At 43.1% G+C, this 18,826-nt stretch overlaps 1 protein-coding gene across 2 annotated transcripts in view; it reads left to right on the top strand.

Annotated features, from left to right (window-relative positions):
• The first annotated feature begins 385 nt into the window (after positions 1–385).
• BAIAP2L1 (BAR/IMD domain containing adaptor protein 2 like 1) overlaps positions 386–18,826 on the top strand; it is an 85,293-nt gene continuing 66,852 nt past the window's right edge. For both annotated transcript variants that reach the window (XM_082644367.1, XM_082644366.1), the window contains exon 1: positions 386–608. In XM_082644367.1, coding sequence (XP_082500493.1) covers positions 558–608 — 51 coding nt within the window. In that variant the 5' untranslated portion in view covers positions 386–557. The remainder of the gene's footprint in view (positions 609–18,826) is intronic.

The following is an 18,826-nucleotide window of genomic DNA, read 5'->3' as shown; positions in this document are numbered from 1 at the left end:
GGGGTCCGGGCCCCGGCGCCCCAGCGGGCCAGTGCGCCTCAGGAGGGGACGCTCCGCCCACTTGACCCAGCTCACCTTCGCCCGCCCACCGCCTCAAGAAGGGTTGCTCGGCTCATTTGGCCCAGCGCGCCTCTGCCCCGCCCACACGGGCCTCACTGACCCGCCCACCACGGGCCGCCCGCTCGGCCCGCCTCCTTCCCACTGCCCCTGCCGCCTCAGGTGGGGTAGCCCCGCCCACCCGGGCCGCCCCGCCTCGCGGCCGCCCCGCCCCCCCCGCCCGCCTCAGGTGGGGCCGCCTGGCCAGCCCTGCTCGCTCCAGCAGGGTTGGGCTGCTCCTCCTCAGCTCCTCCAGGGCGGCCGCGGCGTTGGCGGTAGCGCTGCAAGTTTTGACGTTTCGGACGCGGAGGCGCGCGCCTGCACTCCCCGGCCGACGGCTGTGGAGGCGGCTGACCCTCGAGGGCCCCTCAGCCGCGCCCCGGCGCTCCCTCCGCCCAGGGTCGGGCGGCCACGAGGCCCGGCCGCGTTCTCCCGCGCTCGCCAGCCCGGCGGCTGCAGCCATGTCGCGGGGGCCGGAGGAGGTGAACCGGCTCACGGAGAGCACCTACCGGGTAAGCTGGCCCGGGGCGGCCCAGGACCCTGGGAGTGCCGGGGTTCGGGGTTCGAGGGCGGGAGTCCCGGGGACAGTGGGGGCGCTGGGGTTCGAGGCCGGGGAAGCGGGGAGGCCCCGCCGGCGGCCGGCAGTTCTCGCCGGGGGAGACGGTCGGGATTTTTCACCTCCGGGGTGAGGAGGGGACTTTACGCGGGAATGTCCTTCCCTCCCCCATCCTCTCCCCTTCTCCCCTCCCCCTCCTCTCCCCTCCCAGCGCTGGAGCCGCCCAACAGATTACACATTTCACAAGCAAACGTCTGTGGGGAGAGTTGGGGGCGGGGGCGTCTTGTGTCGCCCCTGGGGCGCGTCCTCTTCCCCAGCTTCTCCTTGGGGTCGGTGACCGCGCCGGCGTGGCTGCGGCGATTAAGCTCTCGGAGAGCAAAGAGCCAAGCTCGAGTTTCCTCTGAGAATGTAGGGGGGGAAACTCCCAGGTAATTAACAAGCGCCAGGTGAGCTGGGCTCGGCGCGGGGGCCTCCGGGGGGCGCTCCCTCTGAGACCCCGTCTCACACAGCTTTAAGTTCAGCTTGGCTTTTTAGACATCGATTATTTTGTGAGGTTATGGGAGTCAAAGAACGCCCGCGGTTTGAATAAAATAGACCTAACCTCAAGAAATGCGTCGATGGTCATTCTCTTAACTTTCACTTATTACGAGCGAATGTTTCCAGAAACGAACATAGTTTTAGGATTAGTGGCCAGTTTAGTAAGTTTAAGTACTTATAAATGAATTCCAGTTGAAATAAGATATGTGTTTAATCATCTGATATTAATAGAATACAAAACAACTTTTGTTTTAATTCGGCTTAGGCTCATGGAACTCAAGTTCTCTAAATTCATTTGTAGCCATTTTTAAGACCCACAGTTGGGTCATTTTTATAGTTTTTTTAACCCTAAAATTTAGTTTCTAGTTTCGCAAGGTCTGAGTGAATTCCTGAAATCAGAGTTTACTGACTTTTGTTGGATAAGAATAAAAGCATGAAAATAGTTTCATAATCCTTCGAAGTTTAAAAGATTGGTTCCCTTCATCTGGATGCACAAATACTGTCATATGTAGCTTATACTGCATAGATAGATACAATAGGTACAGTTGTCATGGTATTTTGGGGCTCAGTAAGTAAATGTGACCAAAATCCGTTCCTTATTCATGTTTCCTTAATAGAGGGCAGCTTTTAGAAATCCCAGAAATTTGAATGTTAAAGTTCTACCTTTGGGTTGAGATTGTTTAATATTTAAATGATCCTGAAGATGGTGGGGTAGGAAGTGGGGCATGTTGACAAAGTGTAAATATAACATTTTTACTCTTGGACTTGGGAGTAGTGGCTACTCTGATGACTGTCCAGTTAGGGACGGTAAAACTGTACATTTGTGAGGAATGCAGATCATTGCAAATTTGAGTGGAGTTGCGCTCCTCCTGCCTCCAAAACACAGACACATATATCTTTCCAACCTGAGATACCAACTCTGGCATGCAATCCTGAAGTCACTCTTCTCTGCTTTTTCTCCCAATTCTTGCTGACTTTCACTTTTAGTGGTGACTTAGTGGAGGGACTGTACTCAAGTGAATTCCAGTGCCACAAATGCCAATGTCGCATTACCCAGAGAACTGAGGCAGGAGGGGAAAAGTGTGGATTTTATAGTTTTGGTTATGTGTATTTATAGACATAAAGCATTGCAAATCATTTTCATACTTTGAAAGGCTATAATACACTGAAGATTAGAGACCAGTACCTTATTGCTTACTACTCCCAGGTGTCTTAAAAGATACGAAAATCTCACAGGTGTTTATTGACTGATTTTAATCACCATATCCTCGTTAATGTTTAGGGGTCATGTTTAGGTTGGGATGGTGGGATAATAATTTACAGCTCCAGACAACAAGTTTATATGTAATCTATGAAGTGGATGCTGCTAGCTCACGCTTTGACTATGATGGAAATGCACAGTGAAATTTTACGTTCACAGCTCTGATTGAAAGCCCAGCATCCTTTCACCACCTCCTCTTTGGGTTCTTCCCCTCCCCCACCCCACCCCACCCCACAAAGACGAAAGCTGAAAACAATTTAGGTTTAATATGGTAAAAATCTCCCTGCAGTGTTGATGAACCTAGAAGAGAGATCTCCTTTATGTTACCTGGCAAACTAGAATGTTTTAGTAATAGAAACACAACCTAACCAGGTGTGTTTACAAAAGCCACCTGCAAATGAGATTTTATGACTTGTATGGGTTTTAGATTTTTTTTTTTTTTTTTTTTTTGCGGTATGCGGGCCTCTCACTGTTGTGGCCTCTCCCGTTGCGGAGCACAGGCTCCGGATGCACAGGCCCAGCGGCCATGGCTCACGGGCCCAGCCGCTCCGCGGCATATGGGATCCTCCCAGACCGGGGCACGAACCCGTATCCCCTGCATCGGCAGGCGGACTCTCAACCACTGCGCCACCAGGGAGGCCCAGATTTTTTTTTTAATACTGAAATTTCTCTAACTTTGAAATAAAGGAATAAATTCTTTAGAGAAAAGGGGGAATTATAAAGTGGTGTGATCCTCTATGCAGTATCAAATATCTTTACATATTTATTTAAACATTTGCTGAGTTTTCTAAAATGTATACTTAGACAAATGATTACTGGAGAGCCATGCTGAATCCCAGGAAGATGTGTATTTTACGGCATCACAAACAAATGGCATGGTAGTAAGTCCCAAAATGTCAGGTAGTGTCACTGTTGCTAATTAGAATTAAGCCAAAGATCCCTCTCCTTCCCCACTCTTCAGCCTATACTATGCCCATAATTTTCCCTCAGCAGCTTGCTTGTGATTTTGCATGGTTTTCTGATGAGTACATGCTTTAGTGGTACAAGGAAGAAGTAAAGTTAAAAAAAAAAAACTTAATTAAAAGTAACCACACACATGCAAAAAAAGTAACCACAACCTTCCTAGAAGTTAGAACTGTTGGTTTTAGGAAGTTGAGGAAGGCTGGATGTGATGTCATCCAGGGATGTCACCCCTACATTAATCTTGCTGAAGCAGCAGTGATGGGGAAGGGGATGCAGAGGTCTTTGTTTAAATGCCACCTTCTCAGAGTCCCACTGAAACAGCTTTAAAATCCCAGATGACGCTGTCCATCTCCCAATCCCACCTAAGCCTACTTTACCTCCCCCCCCACAGTGCTTATGACCTTAGCATGTAGTATATATTTACTTATCATGTATGTTTATTCCTACTCCAACTAGAATGTGAGCTCCCAAAGGAAAGAAGCTTTGTTTGGTTGTGTTCCGAGCAATTAGAACAGTTCCTGGCACCTAGTAGGTGTACATATTTGTTGAATAAATGAACCTTTAATTAATTTCATTAGCACCTGTCCTGTGCCAGTCTCCCCTCTCCCTCCCCTGACACTTTGTTTCATTCGAAGTGTACATCAGCCGTCTAGGTGGACGTGGATCTTGTTTACCATTGAGAAAGTGAGGCCCAAAGTCTGTGAGAGACCAGTGCCCACATGCCAGTTCCCCTGCCAGCCTTCATCCCTCTCCTTTTCTGTATAGAAATTTAGCTTGTAGTGGCCAACAAATGCACAAACCAAATAACATTTTCATACTTCAGTCATCTAAGATGTCACCCAGAAGTTTCTGTCATTGTTAACTCATCATCATTGACATGTTTTGAACAAACCTTCTTTAAATAAGAAAATGAGGTACTTTTGTTTTTTCACTGGGTAATGCGAGCAGTCTAGGCCTACGTGCTAGGTTTTGTTTGTGTAAGGGTGGTTTATTTTCTCGACTTGGGTTTAAGTGGGGACATGTAAGTGAAAGTCCCTGCCTGGTAGGCTTCCAGTGTGGACTGTGGCATATAGGTCTAGCTTTTGAAGCTTTCAGTTGACGTTTATGTTTATTGTTGTTGCTGTGTAGGCTACTTGATACCTTCATGTGTTCCCGCCGTAACACTGCTTTCTTCAGGTATGCTGAAGATAAAATGGGCCTTGCAGAAGACCAGACAACTTGCTCTTGGCTCCATGATGACTAAAAAAGGGGATTGTAAGAATCAGGTGCCAGGTAGCAGCAGAAAGCGTTGCCAGGTATCAAATATGAAACTGCACAGCCCAGTATTGTAGCTTTTTGTATGGTAAAATGAAAACACAAAGCCAAACACTGAATGTCCTTTCTTGTCATAACATTTTTCTTGATTGGAAAGAGGTTTTAGAACTACAATAACATTGCTAAGCAGACAGAACAACGTCCTTTTTAATGAAGGCTGGGGCCACTTGGACTTGTGACACCAAGTTTCAGGTTGCTTTAGAGTTTACACTTGTGACATTATTCCAGGATTAGGCATTAATTCTTGCCTTGCACTTTTGTCGTAATGAGCTGCAGGCAGACCTGCAGGGGAAACCTAATGTCTGTGCAATTGCAACCAGTTGGATTTTTTTCCCCTCAACATTCCACACAGGTATTTATTCTGCAGTTCAAAAGTAAAAATCATTATAAATGCAGCACAAATATTCATTTAGCTTATCTGTTAACATTTGCAAATATATATATTTTTATTTCTAAAACTTTTATTTTTAATTTTTATTGAAGTATAGTTGATTTACAATGCTGTGTTAATTTCTGCTCTACAGCAGGGTGATTCAGTTATACATATATGTACATTCTTTTAAAAACCCTTTTCCATTCTGGTTTAATAGTTCCCTGTGCTATACAGTAGGACCTTGTTGTTTATCCATTCTTATTTCTAAAACTTTTTATTGAACTTTAATATGCCCACTGAAAGGTTTGCTTAGGCATATAGAGCTCACTAAATTGTCACAAACTGAACCCACGTGTGTAACCAGCACCCAGATCAAGAAGTAGACCATGATCAGCCCCCAGTCCCTCTCATGGCCCCTGCCAGTCACTGTATCCCCTCCAAGATAACTACTCTCCTGACTTCTAGCAGCGCTAATTAGTTTGGCTTATTTTGTCTGCCTTCTTTCACCCAATGTGTCTGTTGGATTCATCCATATCATTGTAGTAGTTGTAGTTAGAGTAGATCTAACTCCACTGTAGTTAGTAGATCCCCCATGCATGCGGGATCTAGTTCCCCAACCAGGGATCGAACCTGGGCCCCCTGCATTGGTAGCGTGGAGTCCCAGCCACTGGACCACCAGGGAAGTCCCTGTTATTTTTAATTTGGGTCTTCTCCCCACATAGATTGTACATGCTTGTCCCCCAGATTATACTTCTCAGCATTTCCCACAGTCATTCATGTTGTATTAATTTACATGTGTGTGTTGGTTTTAATCTCAGAGGCTCTTTAAAACTATATTTTTCTCTGATACCAGAGAATTTCCAAAATTTCTATGAATATTTACACCAAAAGTAAAAGTCACCCAGAATCCCACACTGTTAACTCTTAATGTCACTCTTTCCAGTATCTTTTAGTACCTCCTTCCATGTCAGTCAGTATTGTGTGCTTCATCACTTTGATGACTCTCCATTCTTCATCAGAATTTATTGATCCACTCCCCTTTTCTTGGATGTAAGGTCGTTGCCAATACTTTGCTATTAAAGTGCTGCACTGAACATCATTGCAGGTAAAGCTTTGCACAAATCTGGTATCTTTTCCTTAAGCTAAATCCCCAGCAGGAGTTGTGGGTCAAAGGGTAGTCAACATTGTAGAGCATATTTGTGATACATTGCAAAATGCCCTCCAGAAAACATGCCCCAATTTATGCTGTAATCTGATCGTGTGAGAATGTACCTTTCCTGAACCTTAACCAATTAAGTAGGTCTTTTAAAACTGCTTCCTTTTTTTTTTTTTTATAACCTTTAGAGGGTTTAAAAAAAAAAGTAGTAAAACATGTATACCTATAACATAGAATAGCTTGTGGACATTGGCTGGGAGAACACCCTAGATTTCATGTCTAGCACTACTGGGTATAATTTCCCCTATAAACTTTGTACTTGTAGATGTGTCCAGAGTAATTACAGCTCTGTGGCCCCTGAGGCCTGTATGTTTCTGTTCTTACTTTCATCAGCCTTGATTTTATACTTCTCTTTATGTTTTCCAGACCTTGAGTCTGTCTTTCTGGTTTATCATTATTTTAAGGACTGTGTTCTGGTTGTAACTCAGATCTTTATGGTTAAAGGTAAGAGTTGTGGAAATGAGATGAAATGTTACTGGTTTCTCTCTTGTTCCAAAATAAATGAAAAATATTACCAGAATGTGTTCCCAATCTAGGAAGCAAAATAAATAAGCACCCCTCAGAGATGTAAAGGATTGCTCAGGGCCTTCTAGAGCTGTGTTCTGAGAGAGAACAGCCAGTGGGTGAAGATACTTCTGGGTTTGTTGCTTAAACTGGTTTTATTTATATGGTAATTTGGGGGTTAAATGTCCCTAAACAGTAGCAATTCGTCCACTAAAAATATTAAGGGCTGGCTGTGGTTAGCTCTAGGGCAGGGGGCAGGGGGCTTTTACTTCTTACTTACACTCTACCTTCTGGAGTGTTTACATTTTATGTGAGCGGGTTACTTTTAAAATACTTAAACTAAAAAAAAAAATACCCTAGAAATTGATAAATCTATTCCATTGTAATGGATAAAAAGTTTTAAAAACTAAGGTAAAATGTGCCACTTTCTACCTCTGTTTTGCAAATTAACCTTCTGAGGGTAAACCTAATTTAAAATCTTACCATTTTCTCTTAATTTTTACTTATGCGGGTACATTTTTAACTTTTACTAACCTGAGACCATGAGTGCAACAGAAGAAAAATTCAACAAAACTGAGAACCAAATTCTAGTTATTACAACTAGCTTTTCAAAGTCTTATTCCTGATGTTGCAAGCAGCTGATCCACTTCGAGGTGTGGCTGTATCCTTGAACGGTACGAAAGCAGTAAGAAGGACCAGGAAAGGTACAAAAGTGGTATTAACAACCTGCCAAAGTAAGAAGGGATAAAAGTTCAGATGATAAGAACATATTGCCTATAATAAACACGAAAAAGCCCTGGGTTGTGGGTCAGGACAGATCTCAGATGACGAGTCCAGCTACCAGCCACCCTAAGGGCTTCCCTTTGACCTTCTGTATGGAGCAGCCCCCTCCTGAGTTAGGAGAAGAGAAGCTCCAGTCTGGGGGTGCTGGGGGAAGGGAGGGGAGAGTAGGACCAGAGACAACCCTGGTCACCTCTTGGATTCGGATGCCTGAGACCTAAGCTAACAGACCAATCCATTTCTGGACGCAAAAACTCAAGTGACAGAAGAGAATCAGGAAAATCGCAATGATAATTCCTTATATTTAAGTGCTGCAATTAAAAAAAATTTTTTTTAATGGTTTCAATTGACCAAATGGTGTATTTTTTCACGGGCTTCATCTTACACTTGGAGCAGATTGAGGTGCCGGCCGTAACTATGTCTGATGGTACAATATATTTCTAAGTGTGTGAACACTTTAAACATGCAAAACACTGTCCTTACATGACACTCAGTCCAACTGTTGTGCCCCTGAGACAGACGACTTCTTCAGCAAACCAGTCCATCCTTTGTGTTACCCCAGATTCTGGTATGTACTTGATAATGCCACATTCCTTCATTTGACCTTGCCTTCAATTTTCACGTCTGTGAACAAGGGTGAGGATAGTACCCACCTCATGGTTGTTGTGAAGATTAAACATAATAATAGGGCTTCCCTGGTGGCGCAGTGGTTGAGAGTCTGCCTGCCAGTGCAGGGGACACGGGTTCGTGCCCCGGTCCGGGAGGATCCCACATGCCGCGGAGCGGCTGGGCCCATGAGCCATGGCCGCTGGGCCTGCGTGTCCGGAGCCTGTGCTCCGCAACGGGAGAGGCCACAACAGTGAGAGGCCCACGTACCGCAAAAAACAAACAAACAAACAAAACCATAATAAACGAAAGCTCTTAGAACAGTGTGTTGGCTGCGAGCAGTAGTAGCTTGTGTTTGCTGGACCATACCACCCTACGTGCATTGATTTTCATGTGTTTTGTTTATTGCTTATCCTCAGCATCTAGTAGAGTAACTGACACATAGGCGGGTAAAAGAATAGTATTAATATTATTGGCACAAATGTGTCTCTCAGTCGATGAACTGTACACTCCTTGAGGATTTTTTGAAATCCCTCATTGTGCTGATGGCACAGTAAGAACTCAGAAATATTTGTTGAATAAGTACGGATGTATGCTTATCTCACAGTTGTAACTAAATCCTCACCTGCTCCGTGGCCAGTGAGACTGAGGTGGCACTAACAATCACAGCTACCGTGTTCTGAGCATCTGTTGGGGATGCACTAACTAAGCTTCCCACCTACATTCATTCCTTCTGCAGCTTTTCTTGTGCCCCAGGCTGTACCAAGCACTGTGGTCACCACTGGAAACCACCCTAGAGAAGAAACAGAGCCTGTGCTTTTCTCGAGTTTATAGTTTATGACAGCACAACAATGCCAGCCTTTCCCCTCCACCTTGGCCTGCCCCGGATCATAAATTCTGCGTCCTTGCTCCTTCCCCCCGCCTCCAGCAGTACCAGAGGCGTCCTGCCTTTACCAGTTCCATTCTTCGGACTTTGTTTGCTTTGTCCCAGTATTGGAAGAAAGGAGGAAAAGAGTGATATATGAGCAGGTTAAGGTCAAGAAGAGTTTCTTAGGCAGTTTGTAAGAAGTCTTTGGAAAGTTGGCTATATGAGAGAAGTAGATGAAAACAAAACAACAAAAGTTTTGGAAGTTTTGATTCCCCTTACTGGTATCAGAACTGTATTTAACAAACTTGAACTATTTTTACATTATTTTGGATTTTTGAACAATATTTCTCAGATTGCAAGGGCTGGGATTTTTTTTTTTTTTTTTTTTTGGTTGCGCCAGGTCTTATCTGCGGTAGGCGGACTCCTTAGTTGAGGCTTGTCAGCTCCTTAGTTGTGGCATGCTAACTCTTAGTTGCAGCATGCATGTAGGATCTAGTTCCCTGACCAGGGATCAAACCCGGGCCCCCTGCGTTGGGAGCATGGAGTCTTGTCCACTGCACCACCAGGGAAGTCCCAAGGGCTGGGATTTTAATACAAAGCAGAATGACCTGTCTCACAGGATCTTATTGAGGGCAGTTCATTAGAATTATTCCAGATATTATGTAAGAGTGGTGTTTGGAAAGAACTAGTGAACTAAAAAAAGGAATGTCGCTTGCGATATGAAATCAGCAATTTACCGCTGACACTTGAACAACACAGGTTTGAATTTGTACAGGTTCGCTTATACTTGGATTTTTCTCAATAGTAAATACTACAGTACTGCACCATCGCGTTGACTGAATCTGTGGATACGGAGGGCCATCTATACTCAGATTGAAACTGTGGGGAGCGTGGGCACCCCTACGCCTCATATTGTTCAAGAGTCAACTGTACTTTGATCTGGTAAAGTTCCTGTTGCTCGTTAAGTACTTGGGGACTTTCTAAACAAATGCAACTGAGCACATGAGACATTCTTTCCTGTAAATTCATTGCTTGCTTTTTATTCCATGACACACCTTTTAAAATTAATAACCAGGCAGGCAAGAACACTTAACCAAATGGTCTAGCGCGCCCTGTAGCCTTCAAAGTGTATGTCTGTCAACAGCTATTTTAAACCCAGTAACTAATCAGTTACTGTTTCCTTAATACGTGCCATCTATCTGTGGTAAAGTTATATATTTCTAAATGATTTTCAAGTTACATTAAAGGTATTTTGCATTTCTTATTTTCACCATGTCAATCTAGATTGCCTGGGTATTTTTTCATACCCGTCTCCCTTAGACCATGCATTTTCTTTTCTTTTTTTTAAAAAAGATTTTTTTTATGTGTACCATTTTTAAAGTCTTTATTGCATTTGTTACAATATTTGCTTCTGTTTTGTGTTTTGGCTTTTTGGCTGTGAGGCATGTGTGATCTTAGCTCCCCAACCAGGGATCAGACCTGCATCCCCTGCACTGGAAGGCGAAGTCTTAACCACTGGACTGCCAGGGAAGTCCCGACCATGCATTTTCAAGGGCTGGAACTCTTACCTCATTCATCTATGGGTTCTGTACATCCAACATAAGGTTAGGCTCACTGTATGTGTGTAATAAAAAGTGAACAAATGCGTAGTTGTTTCAAAGGCCCAAACGTGAGGACTTTACAAGTTAGTGGAGTGATACATAAGTATGTGTTCTCTAATACTTGCCATGATCTCTCTCTCTCCCTCCCTCTCCCTCTCTCTCTTTCTCTCTCTCTCTCTCTCTCTCTCTCTCTCTCTCTCACACACACACACACACACACACACACACACACACACACACACACACACATGAAAGTACCAGGAAAGAAGCAAATTTCCAGATTCTGATAGAAAGTTATGTAAGAGTTGTCCTAGCACTGTGGCTTATAGGAAGGATTATTTCCATTCTTTCAAATAAGAACATGGACCTGTAGGAACCAAGCAAAAATGGATACTAATATTATCATAGCTGGAATTTCAAGAAGTGAGTTTTTACTTTAGTCTCACAGGTACTACTTCCTCTGAAGTTCAAGGTCCAAAAGTTGCTTGAAATCTGGGGTAGGGTCCCCAAATCCTCTTGCTGATGGAGGCTAGTGTGGGCCAGACATTGCTACCATGTCTGATAGCATTGGCAGTTAGTAAGCTAGGATTGCCTACTCTCAGCCTGGAAAGGGTTTTTAGTGCTGCCAGGAAATACATGCAACTGTATGGTGTTATAGCACCTGCTGGACCTTGGACCCAGTGTAATCATCTATACTTAAAACTACAAGGAAGGGCTTTCCTGCTGGCGCAGTGGTTAAGAATCTGCCAGCCAATGCAGGGGACACGGGTTTGAGCCCCGGTCTGGGAAGATCCCACATGCTGCAGAGCAACTAAGCCCGTGCGCCACAACTACTGAGCCTGCGCTCTAGAGCCCACGAGCCACAACTACTGAGCCCGTGTGCCACAACTACTGAAGCCCACGCGCCTAGAGCTCGTGCTCCACAACAAGAGAAGCCGCCGCAGTGAGAAGCCTGCGCACCACAGCGAAGATTAACCCCCTGCTCGCTACAACTAAAGAAAGCCCGTGCGCAGCAACGAAGGCTGCTAATGCAGCCAAAAATAAATTAAAAAAAAAAACTACAAGGAAACGTGGTTTCAAATGATTCCCCTCATAGACACATGCGAAACTTTTGTCTAGTGTTTAAAGTAAAATGAAACTTTCTTTCATTGAAAGTGTTGAATAAGGTTCAGGCCATTTTTTTCCCCCAAGTTATGTTATCAGGTGGTCATGAACACCGATTACCTATAACATGGTTCTCCCTCCACAATTTTCTTTAAAAATAACAATTGAAAACTAGTACACTAGTTTACTGGGTGGGGTAGCTCTGGGACCTCATTTTCTTGACATGCTTGATAACTTCTTCCAAAACGTCTGAACAGTTACAGAACACACTTCTTTCTCACAGCAGTATGTTGGGACCTTTTTGTTTTGCTTAATTGTGCTTTGGCTTCAGAGCAGTTCTTGCTGCCTAAATGAGTAGGGAAGATGGAGTTTTGTCACAGAAATCTGTTTCTTTAAACAATGAAATAAAAGGTCCCGGAGATGTAATTGCTTCTAGTAACGGATCTTAAGGGCAGCAAGACGTACCTTTCTGGTTCTGATCACACTGGTTCTCATCACTTGGTTGGTTCTTAAGGAGCTTGGGATCTACCAGATGCTCTCAGAACTCTCTCAGAATGTTCTAGGAGAGGCTATGCCAAAAGGGGTAGCCCTATTCTTTACTGACCACTAGCCCAGTGGCTTCTGGTGCAGAGGTCATGTTTCTGGGGGGGAGCCATGGAACCCTTGGTGCCTCGTGGCTTCATTTCTGGCATGCCCTTTGCCCTCTGAATGAAGGACCACTTTTGCAGAAATAATTATCTACAAACCAAAGCCTGGTTATGAATAAAGAAAGGAAAGGAAGAAGGAAGGCAAAACAGTGTTTAAGTCATAGTGAAAGTTTCATGGAGTGGAGTTCCCTCTGTGGGCTGAAGATTTCCTATGAAACTGTCCTTCTAGAGGGACACGGTAGTGATTTTTTGCCTGGAGAAACATTTGCCAAACTCCTTCCCCAATCATAGCTGGAAAGATAACTGCCAAGCAGGAGTTTGGTCTCAAAATAGCTGGGTTATCTTTTTCTACTAATGGATCTAACTGATTGAGCAGTGGAAGTTGCTGCTAACAGCTACACGGGCATACATGCTCTGCAGACCAGGAGCATTGTTCTCTCTGGTCCTGGAGCAGTGTTCACAGAGGACAGTGGATGGCCTGCACCTCAGCACATCTGGATCTTCTGTGGGCAGGCTAGTTAGAAACCACAGCTTTGTGGCATTTCTCAGCATTGAGGATTTAGAGCCTGAACCCTTAGCAGCCTGGGATGTCGAGAAGAGTAGGGTTTTTGTTGTTGCTGTTGTTTGTTTGTTTTTTAAAGAAGTTGGGGGTAGGAGTTTATTAATTTTTATTTATTTATTTTTGCTGTGTTGGGTCTTCGTTTCTGTGCGAGGGCTTTCTCTAGTTGTGGCAAGCAGGGGCCACTCTTCATCGCGGTGCGCGGGACTCTCACTATCGCGGCCTCTCTTGTTGTGGAGCACAGGCTCCAGACACGCAGGCTCAGTAGTTGTGGCTCACGGGCCTAGTTGCTCCGCGGCATGTGAGATCCTCCCAGACCAGGGCTTGAACCCGTGTCCCCTGCATTAGCAGGCAGATCCTCAACCACTGCACCACCAGGGAAGCCCAGTGTTTTTTTTTTAATAGCTTTATTGAGGTGTAACTTATAAACTATAAAATTATAGTTTTTTCATCTATTCACCAGTTAATGGACATTTGGGTTGTTTCCAGCAATGTATTTTTTAAGGACTGTGTTATCGCCTAATACTTAAAAAGTAATTTAAATGTCAGCTTGGGAAAACATAGGGTTGGGAAGCAAAGTGCACAAGGAAGGATGTGGCACTTGGAGATTTTGTAAGCCTGTTATGACTTAGTAGGTAAGAGGGCAGAATCTTGCAGCTTCTCGGAGCCTCTGTTGGAGCTGGTACTTTGAGCTAATGAAGCTGTGAGCAGAGCATTACCTCACTCCACCAATCCTTGCTGTGGCTAATCAGCCCACCGGCTCATTGTGTCTGTGTGTCCAGATGAGCTGAAGGCACATGATGCAGCTGATTCGTCCACGAGCACATACATCTCTTATGTAATCCTTGGGCATTACCTAGTCCAGGCGCTGTTCTTGGTGCTGGAGGTGCAGTGGTCCTTGGCCTTAATTTCCTTAATTTCCTTAGTTTCTACTAAGGAGACAGAGTAAACAGGTAATATCCTGTAAGGTAGTGACAAGCCTTTTGATGAAAGAGAAGCAAGAAACAGCTGCGGTGGGGGGGGGGAGGAGGGGGGAGGAAGCTGTCTCTGAGACCCAGGTGGGCGGGTATCCAGGAGAAGAGCCTCCAGGCAGAAGGAGAGCAGGTACAGGATCCCTGCAGTGGAATTGGTTTGGCCTGTTCCGAGCACAGCCCAGAGGCCATTGGCCTGGAGCACAGAGATGGGGGTAGGGAGGGGAGGCCACAGCCCAGACTGGCTTGATTGCAGGCGTGATCCATGCTTTTGGTGCCTCTTCTTACCCTGTGGTGAAAAGGACAAAAGTCACTAATGACTTTACTCCATGATAGACTTGAGAGCTGAGGATAAAAACCACCTTTCATTGTTTCTCTTCCCCTGCTTAGATAGTTCCAGTCCTGTGTCCTTTTTTTTTTTAATGCTGACAAGGGAAACGGTTTATGGTACTTAAAAAAAAAAAGTACTGTTTTTCACCCATTGGGCAAAAGAAGTATAAAACCAAGTGTTGGTGATTGTGGTAAAATAGCGCAGCAGTTGTAGGAGCACAGATTGCAGCAGCCACTTCGGAGAAAGTATTCGGCAGTAGCTAACAAACCCGAAGAATCTTCATGTACCCTGTGCCCCAGCAGTTGTGTTTCAAGGGGAATTCTCGCCCATGTGCACAAGGAGACATCGACAGCTTCTTGCCACACAGTTGGTGTTAGCAAAAACGTGGAAGTCGCCTAAATGTCGCTCGGTAGAGGAAGTCCAGAAACCGGCTCACGCTGCTGTGCGGCCTGGAAGGTGTGAAATTGTGGGGCAGCCCAGCAGCCCGGAGTCTACGAGCGGAAGGTCTTTTTCCTCAGGGAACCTCAGTTTCATTCTTAGAGCCTTTCAGCCGACTGAAAGAAGCCCACTCAGATTTCTGAGGGTAATCTCTTAAAGTCTACTGGTAGTTAGCCACATCGACAAAATTCCTACCTGGCCGCACCGAAATTAGTATTCAGTTGACCTGGTACTGTAGCAGGCACATAAAATTAGCCATCACAAAGGGATACCATACAGAAGTTAAATCGGAATAAAGCCGGTTAATACATATCAAGGTAGACAGGTCTCAGAAGCATAACACTGAATTTAAAAAAGGATGTAAAAGTAAAATGTATTACATGATACTGTTTATTTTATTAAATGTACAAAGCAAAATTATTTATCAATCCTGACTAAATATATGTGTATAAGTATGAGTTAGAAAGTTTACAGTCTTAATTAGTGGTTCTCTGGGGAGAAAAAAAGGGATATGAGACTTGGATAGGGTGGCCGAAACACCTGTGGTTTTGCAGTGTCGTTCTGTAACGTTTTGATTTCTTTTCAGCAAAGGAAATTAATATGACAGTGTTAACCATTATGAATTCTTGGGAGGACTTCAGGTAGTTGGAGAATCTTCTTTTTCTCCCCCACTTCCTCCTTTTTTTAAGGGAAAGAAAAGAAGAAGATCAGAAATACTTACCCATGTAGAATTGGTCCATATTGTGATGCTATTGGAAGATTAATTATATTCATCTAAAATCAGGAGTAAGATTACAAGAAGGCATCCAAAAAGAAAAAGAAAATACTGTAGAGGCTCCCATAATTTCTCACCCTAAAATAGTGCTCTCTGTCATAGAAGCGTTTTCATCTCACTTTATTGCACAGTTCTCAAGGAACTTGTCTGGAGGCCTCAGTGGTGAGCGCAAAGGTTAGTGCCCGGGCCTGACCCTGCCTCTCACTGCCTGTGGGACCTTCGGCGGGGTTTTTACATTTAACATCTCAGAGCTTCTTGTCTCATCTGTAAAATGGAGAGGATAACCATCGCCTTGTTAGGATCTAATGAGCAAATCCATGTGAAGTGCTAGGCATAGAGCCTGAAACATAGGCTGCAGAGTGTCAAAATGTATCGCTAAAGGAAAAAAGGAGTAAAGAGTTTTGAACTGAATAAAGCAGATAATAATTACACCTCCAGTTTCCTTTGTACTGCAGACTTCTGGAGGTTTTTGTGTTCACGGTCTCTCTCATCCTGATGTGATGCTTTGAGGCAGGAGAGCCCGGATCGTTTGTTTTCATGTTACAGAAAGGAAGCGGTAGAGCCTGGAGACTTCTGTGTAAATAGCAATGCTCATCCATCTGAAGAGTTGACTAATATTTTCTATCTTCTGTCTTGCAACGTTAATTACTACAGTTGATTCAGTGCACTGAGTGTCAGGTGCCTTGAAGAACACACAATTGGTGCTCCATAAATATTAGTTATTATTTCAGTGAATTCTCATACCCCTCATGAGGTGGAAATTAGAGGTTTTCCCATATAGAGGAGGAGACTGAGGCTCAGCAAGGAGGGATGTGATTTGCCCGAGGACTCAAGGCCAAAGTATTTTTTATGCAATATTCCCCCACCCCTCAGGTTCATTGCTACTAGGGTGGCATGTTACAAATTATAAATGATACAAATTGATATGTAATACAAGTTGCTAACTGGTAGCCTAGGTAGATCATACAGACTGAGGGGGCCAAAACATTGTTCACATTTGACTGACGGGAAGCATTTTTGTGTATTTATATCTTCGAATATGAGTATTTTTGCTCTAACTCAATATTTCAAACAAAAAACATCTTAGTTGTCTAACTTTCCTTTGCTTGGCTTCTGCTCCCCATTCAAGATGGGTATGAAAAACATGGCTCTTCTGACCATCAGTTAGCCCACAGGCATCTGCATTTTTGCCAAATTTACTCATCAGTACTTTCCCTAAAGGCAGGGGACATAATTACATACTGGTGATGTTAGTCTAGGAACAGCAGCTTCCGACAACACATGCAAGAGGAAGCGAGATTTTTTACAAATGACTTCTATCTAGAAGTATTCTCAGTTAGCCCTTATGAACAGGTATTCTTGTCACACGAAATTAAAATGTGCCTTGATTAGTTTAAGCATTTGTGAAATTGCTAGATTAATTCGTATGAGATTATTTAGAATAAAATATCGAAATTTTCAGACATACAGTACCTGAATCAAGTTATAAAAAAACTGTATTAGAGATTCTTAAATCACTTTTAAAGTTTATTCCAGTGTAAATATAACCCACACTTTTCAACTGAGAAGATTAAGCACTGAAATCTCAAATAAGTTGTCCTTGTTCTTGTAGAGAACTGGAAAAAGAAATGGAAAGAGAAACTAATTCTTAGAAATTTAAAATCAGCTCAGTTTACCTAGTCATAATTGTATTTATGCTTCATAGTCTATAGTTTCATACTGGTAAAGGTAATAATTTTTCAATAATGAAAGAAAAATCTAAATGGTGAGAAAGTTAAAAACCATCATAAGGTTGTGTAATTCGTTTAAAAATTATGATCTGTAACGGTACAGGAGGCAGAGGAAATGTATGAGATAAATGGACCAACTAGAAATCTGGTGGAAAGTGCCTGTAGGGTCCGAGTGGCCTGTTTCTCAGCAGTTTTGGAAATACCTAAGCACTGATTCTCCAGTGCTGTGGAGCTCTTGTGATAGGACCAACCCTCTTCATTATGAGACACAGCACAGGTACAACAGTGATGTTGCCAGTCATCTTATTTTAGCCTAGATGGTCCATATTCTTCCCTGAATGAAGATGAAACTCATTCTGGTTCAAACTGATTTGCCACATTATCCTCCTTGCCAAGCAGTAACTGTTGGGATACATACTAAGCTTTTGTTATAGATGGTAACAAAATAGTGCTTCTTGGCCCGATAATGCCTTTTATAATTTATTTTGTTTTTGTACTTGGAATCTTAAACCTTTTATTCCTAGTGCCAAACTTAAAATGGATTTGTTCATTACTGCTGGTGATCCTCTCTAAGTTTGAGGCTCTATAAACAATTCAGGTCTTGACAAGCCTTGACACAGCATGACCTTTGACCCAACTGCTGCCCTCCCTCCAAAATGTAGAACGCATCCAATTCACAAGGACATCCACTGTAAAAATTTTATGGATTGTGGAATATGACAGCGCACTGCTTTTTTGTTCCTGGGTTTAAAAATACATGTACTTCAGCTAAAATAACTAGATTAATGGCCAACAGCCAGTGTAGAAATGGATTTTCCACTGTTCAGAGAGGCCAGAATTTCCAGGGGAAACATTTCTGTAGCTAAACCTAAAATAAAGAATTGAAGTGTATGTTGAACTTACAAGCTTAAAAATTCTTATATTTTCTCTGAAGCTGATTGTAGTCTCATGTCTTAGTTGAACTATTTTCCTGTTGAATCATTTGGATAGTGGTTTATGCTTGGTATTAACTTTGGAAGTTCTCATTATTTCATTGTTTTTGAAATTTTAAGATAGGAGTTATATGTAAACATTTCAAGAATTATATCAAGAAATCAAATTATACTTTCCCATTATTTGAATATGCTGAACAAAGAATAATCTTAAGAAAAAACACGGATCTTAGCTTCTTTTTGTAACTGCTTATCTGCTAGGGGACGGAGCTTGCTCTGTATTGATTTCCTTATACATATTACCATCTAGACTCAGCCACGTGAGATTACTTTAAGAATTTTAAATGATGTTTTAAAAATAGTTTTATCTTTTTATTAGAACTTATATTCTTACCATCCAGACTTGGTGTTGTAAGATTATTTTAATGATTGTAGATGAGGTATTTGAAAAATGGGTTTTTTTATTAGAAAACAACCATTTTCTAATGAAGTTATTAGATTTTAAACATTACTGAAATCTCATACATTGCCGATGAGAATGTAAAATAGTACAGCCAACTCTGGAAACCAGTTTGGCAGTTTCTTATGAAGTTAAACGTACACCTACCATGTGACGCAGCAGTTGACCTACCAGGTGTTTATTCTAGAGATGTGAACACTCATG

Source organism: Mesoplodon mirus (assembly GCF_964341445.2).
Source record: "Mesoplodon mirus genome assembly, chromosome: 15".
Taxonomy (NCBI): domain Eukaryota; kingdom Metazoa; phylum Chordata; class Mammalia; order Artiodactyla; family Ziphiidae; genus Mesoplodon; species Mesoplodon mirus.
This window is presented reverse-complemented; position numbering and strand designations above follow the sequence as displayed.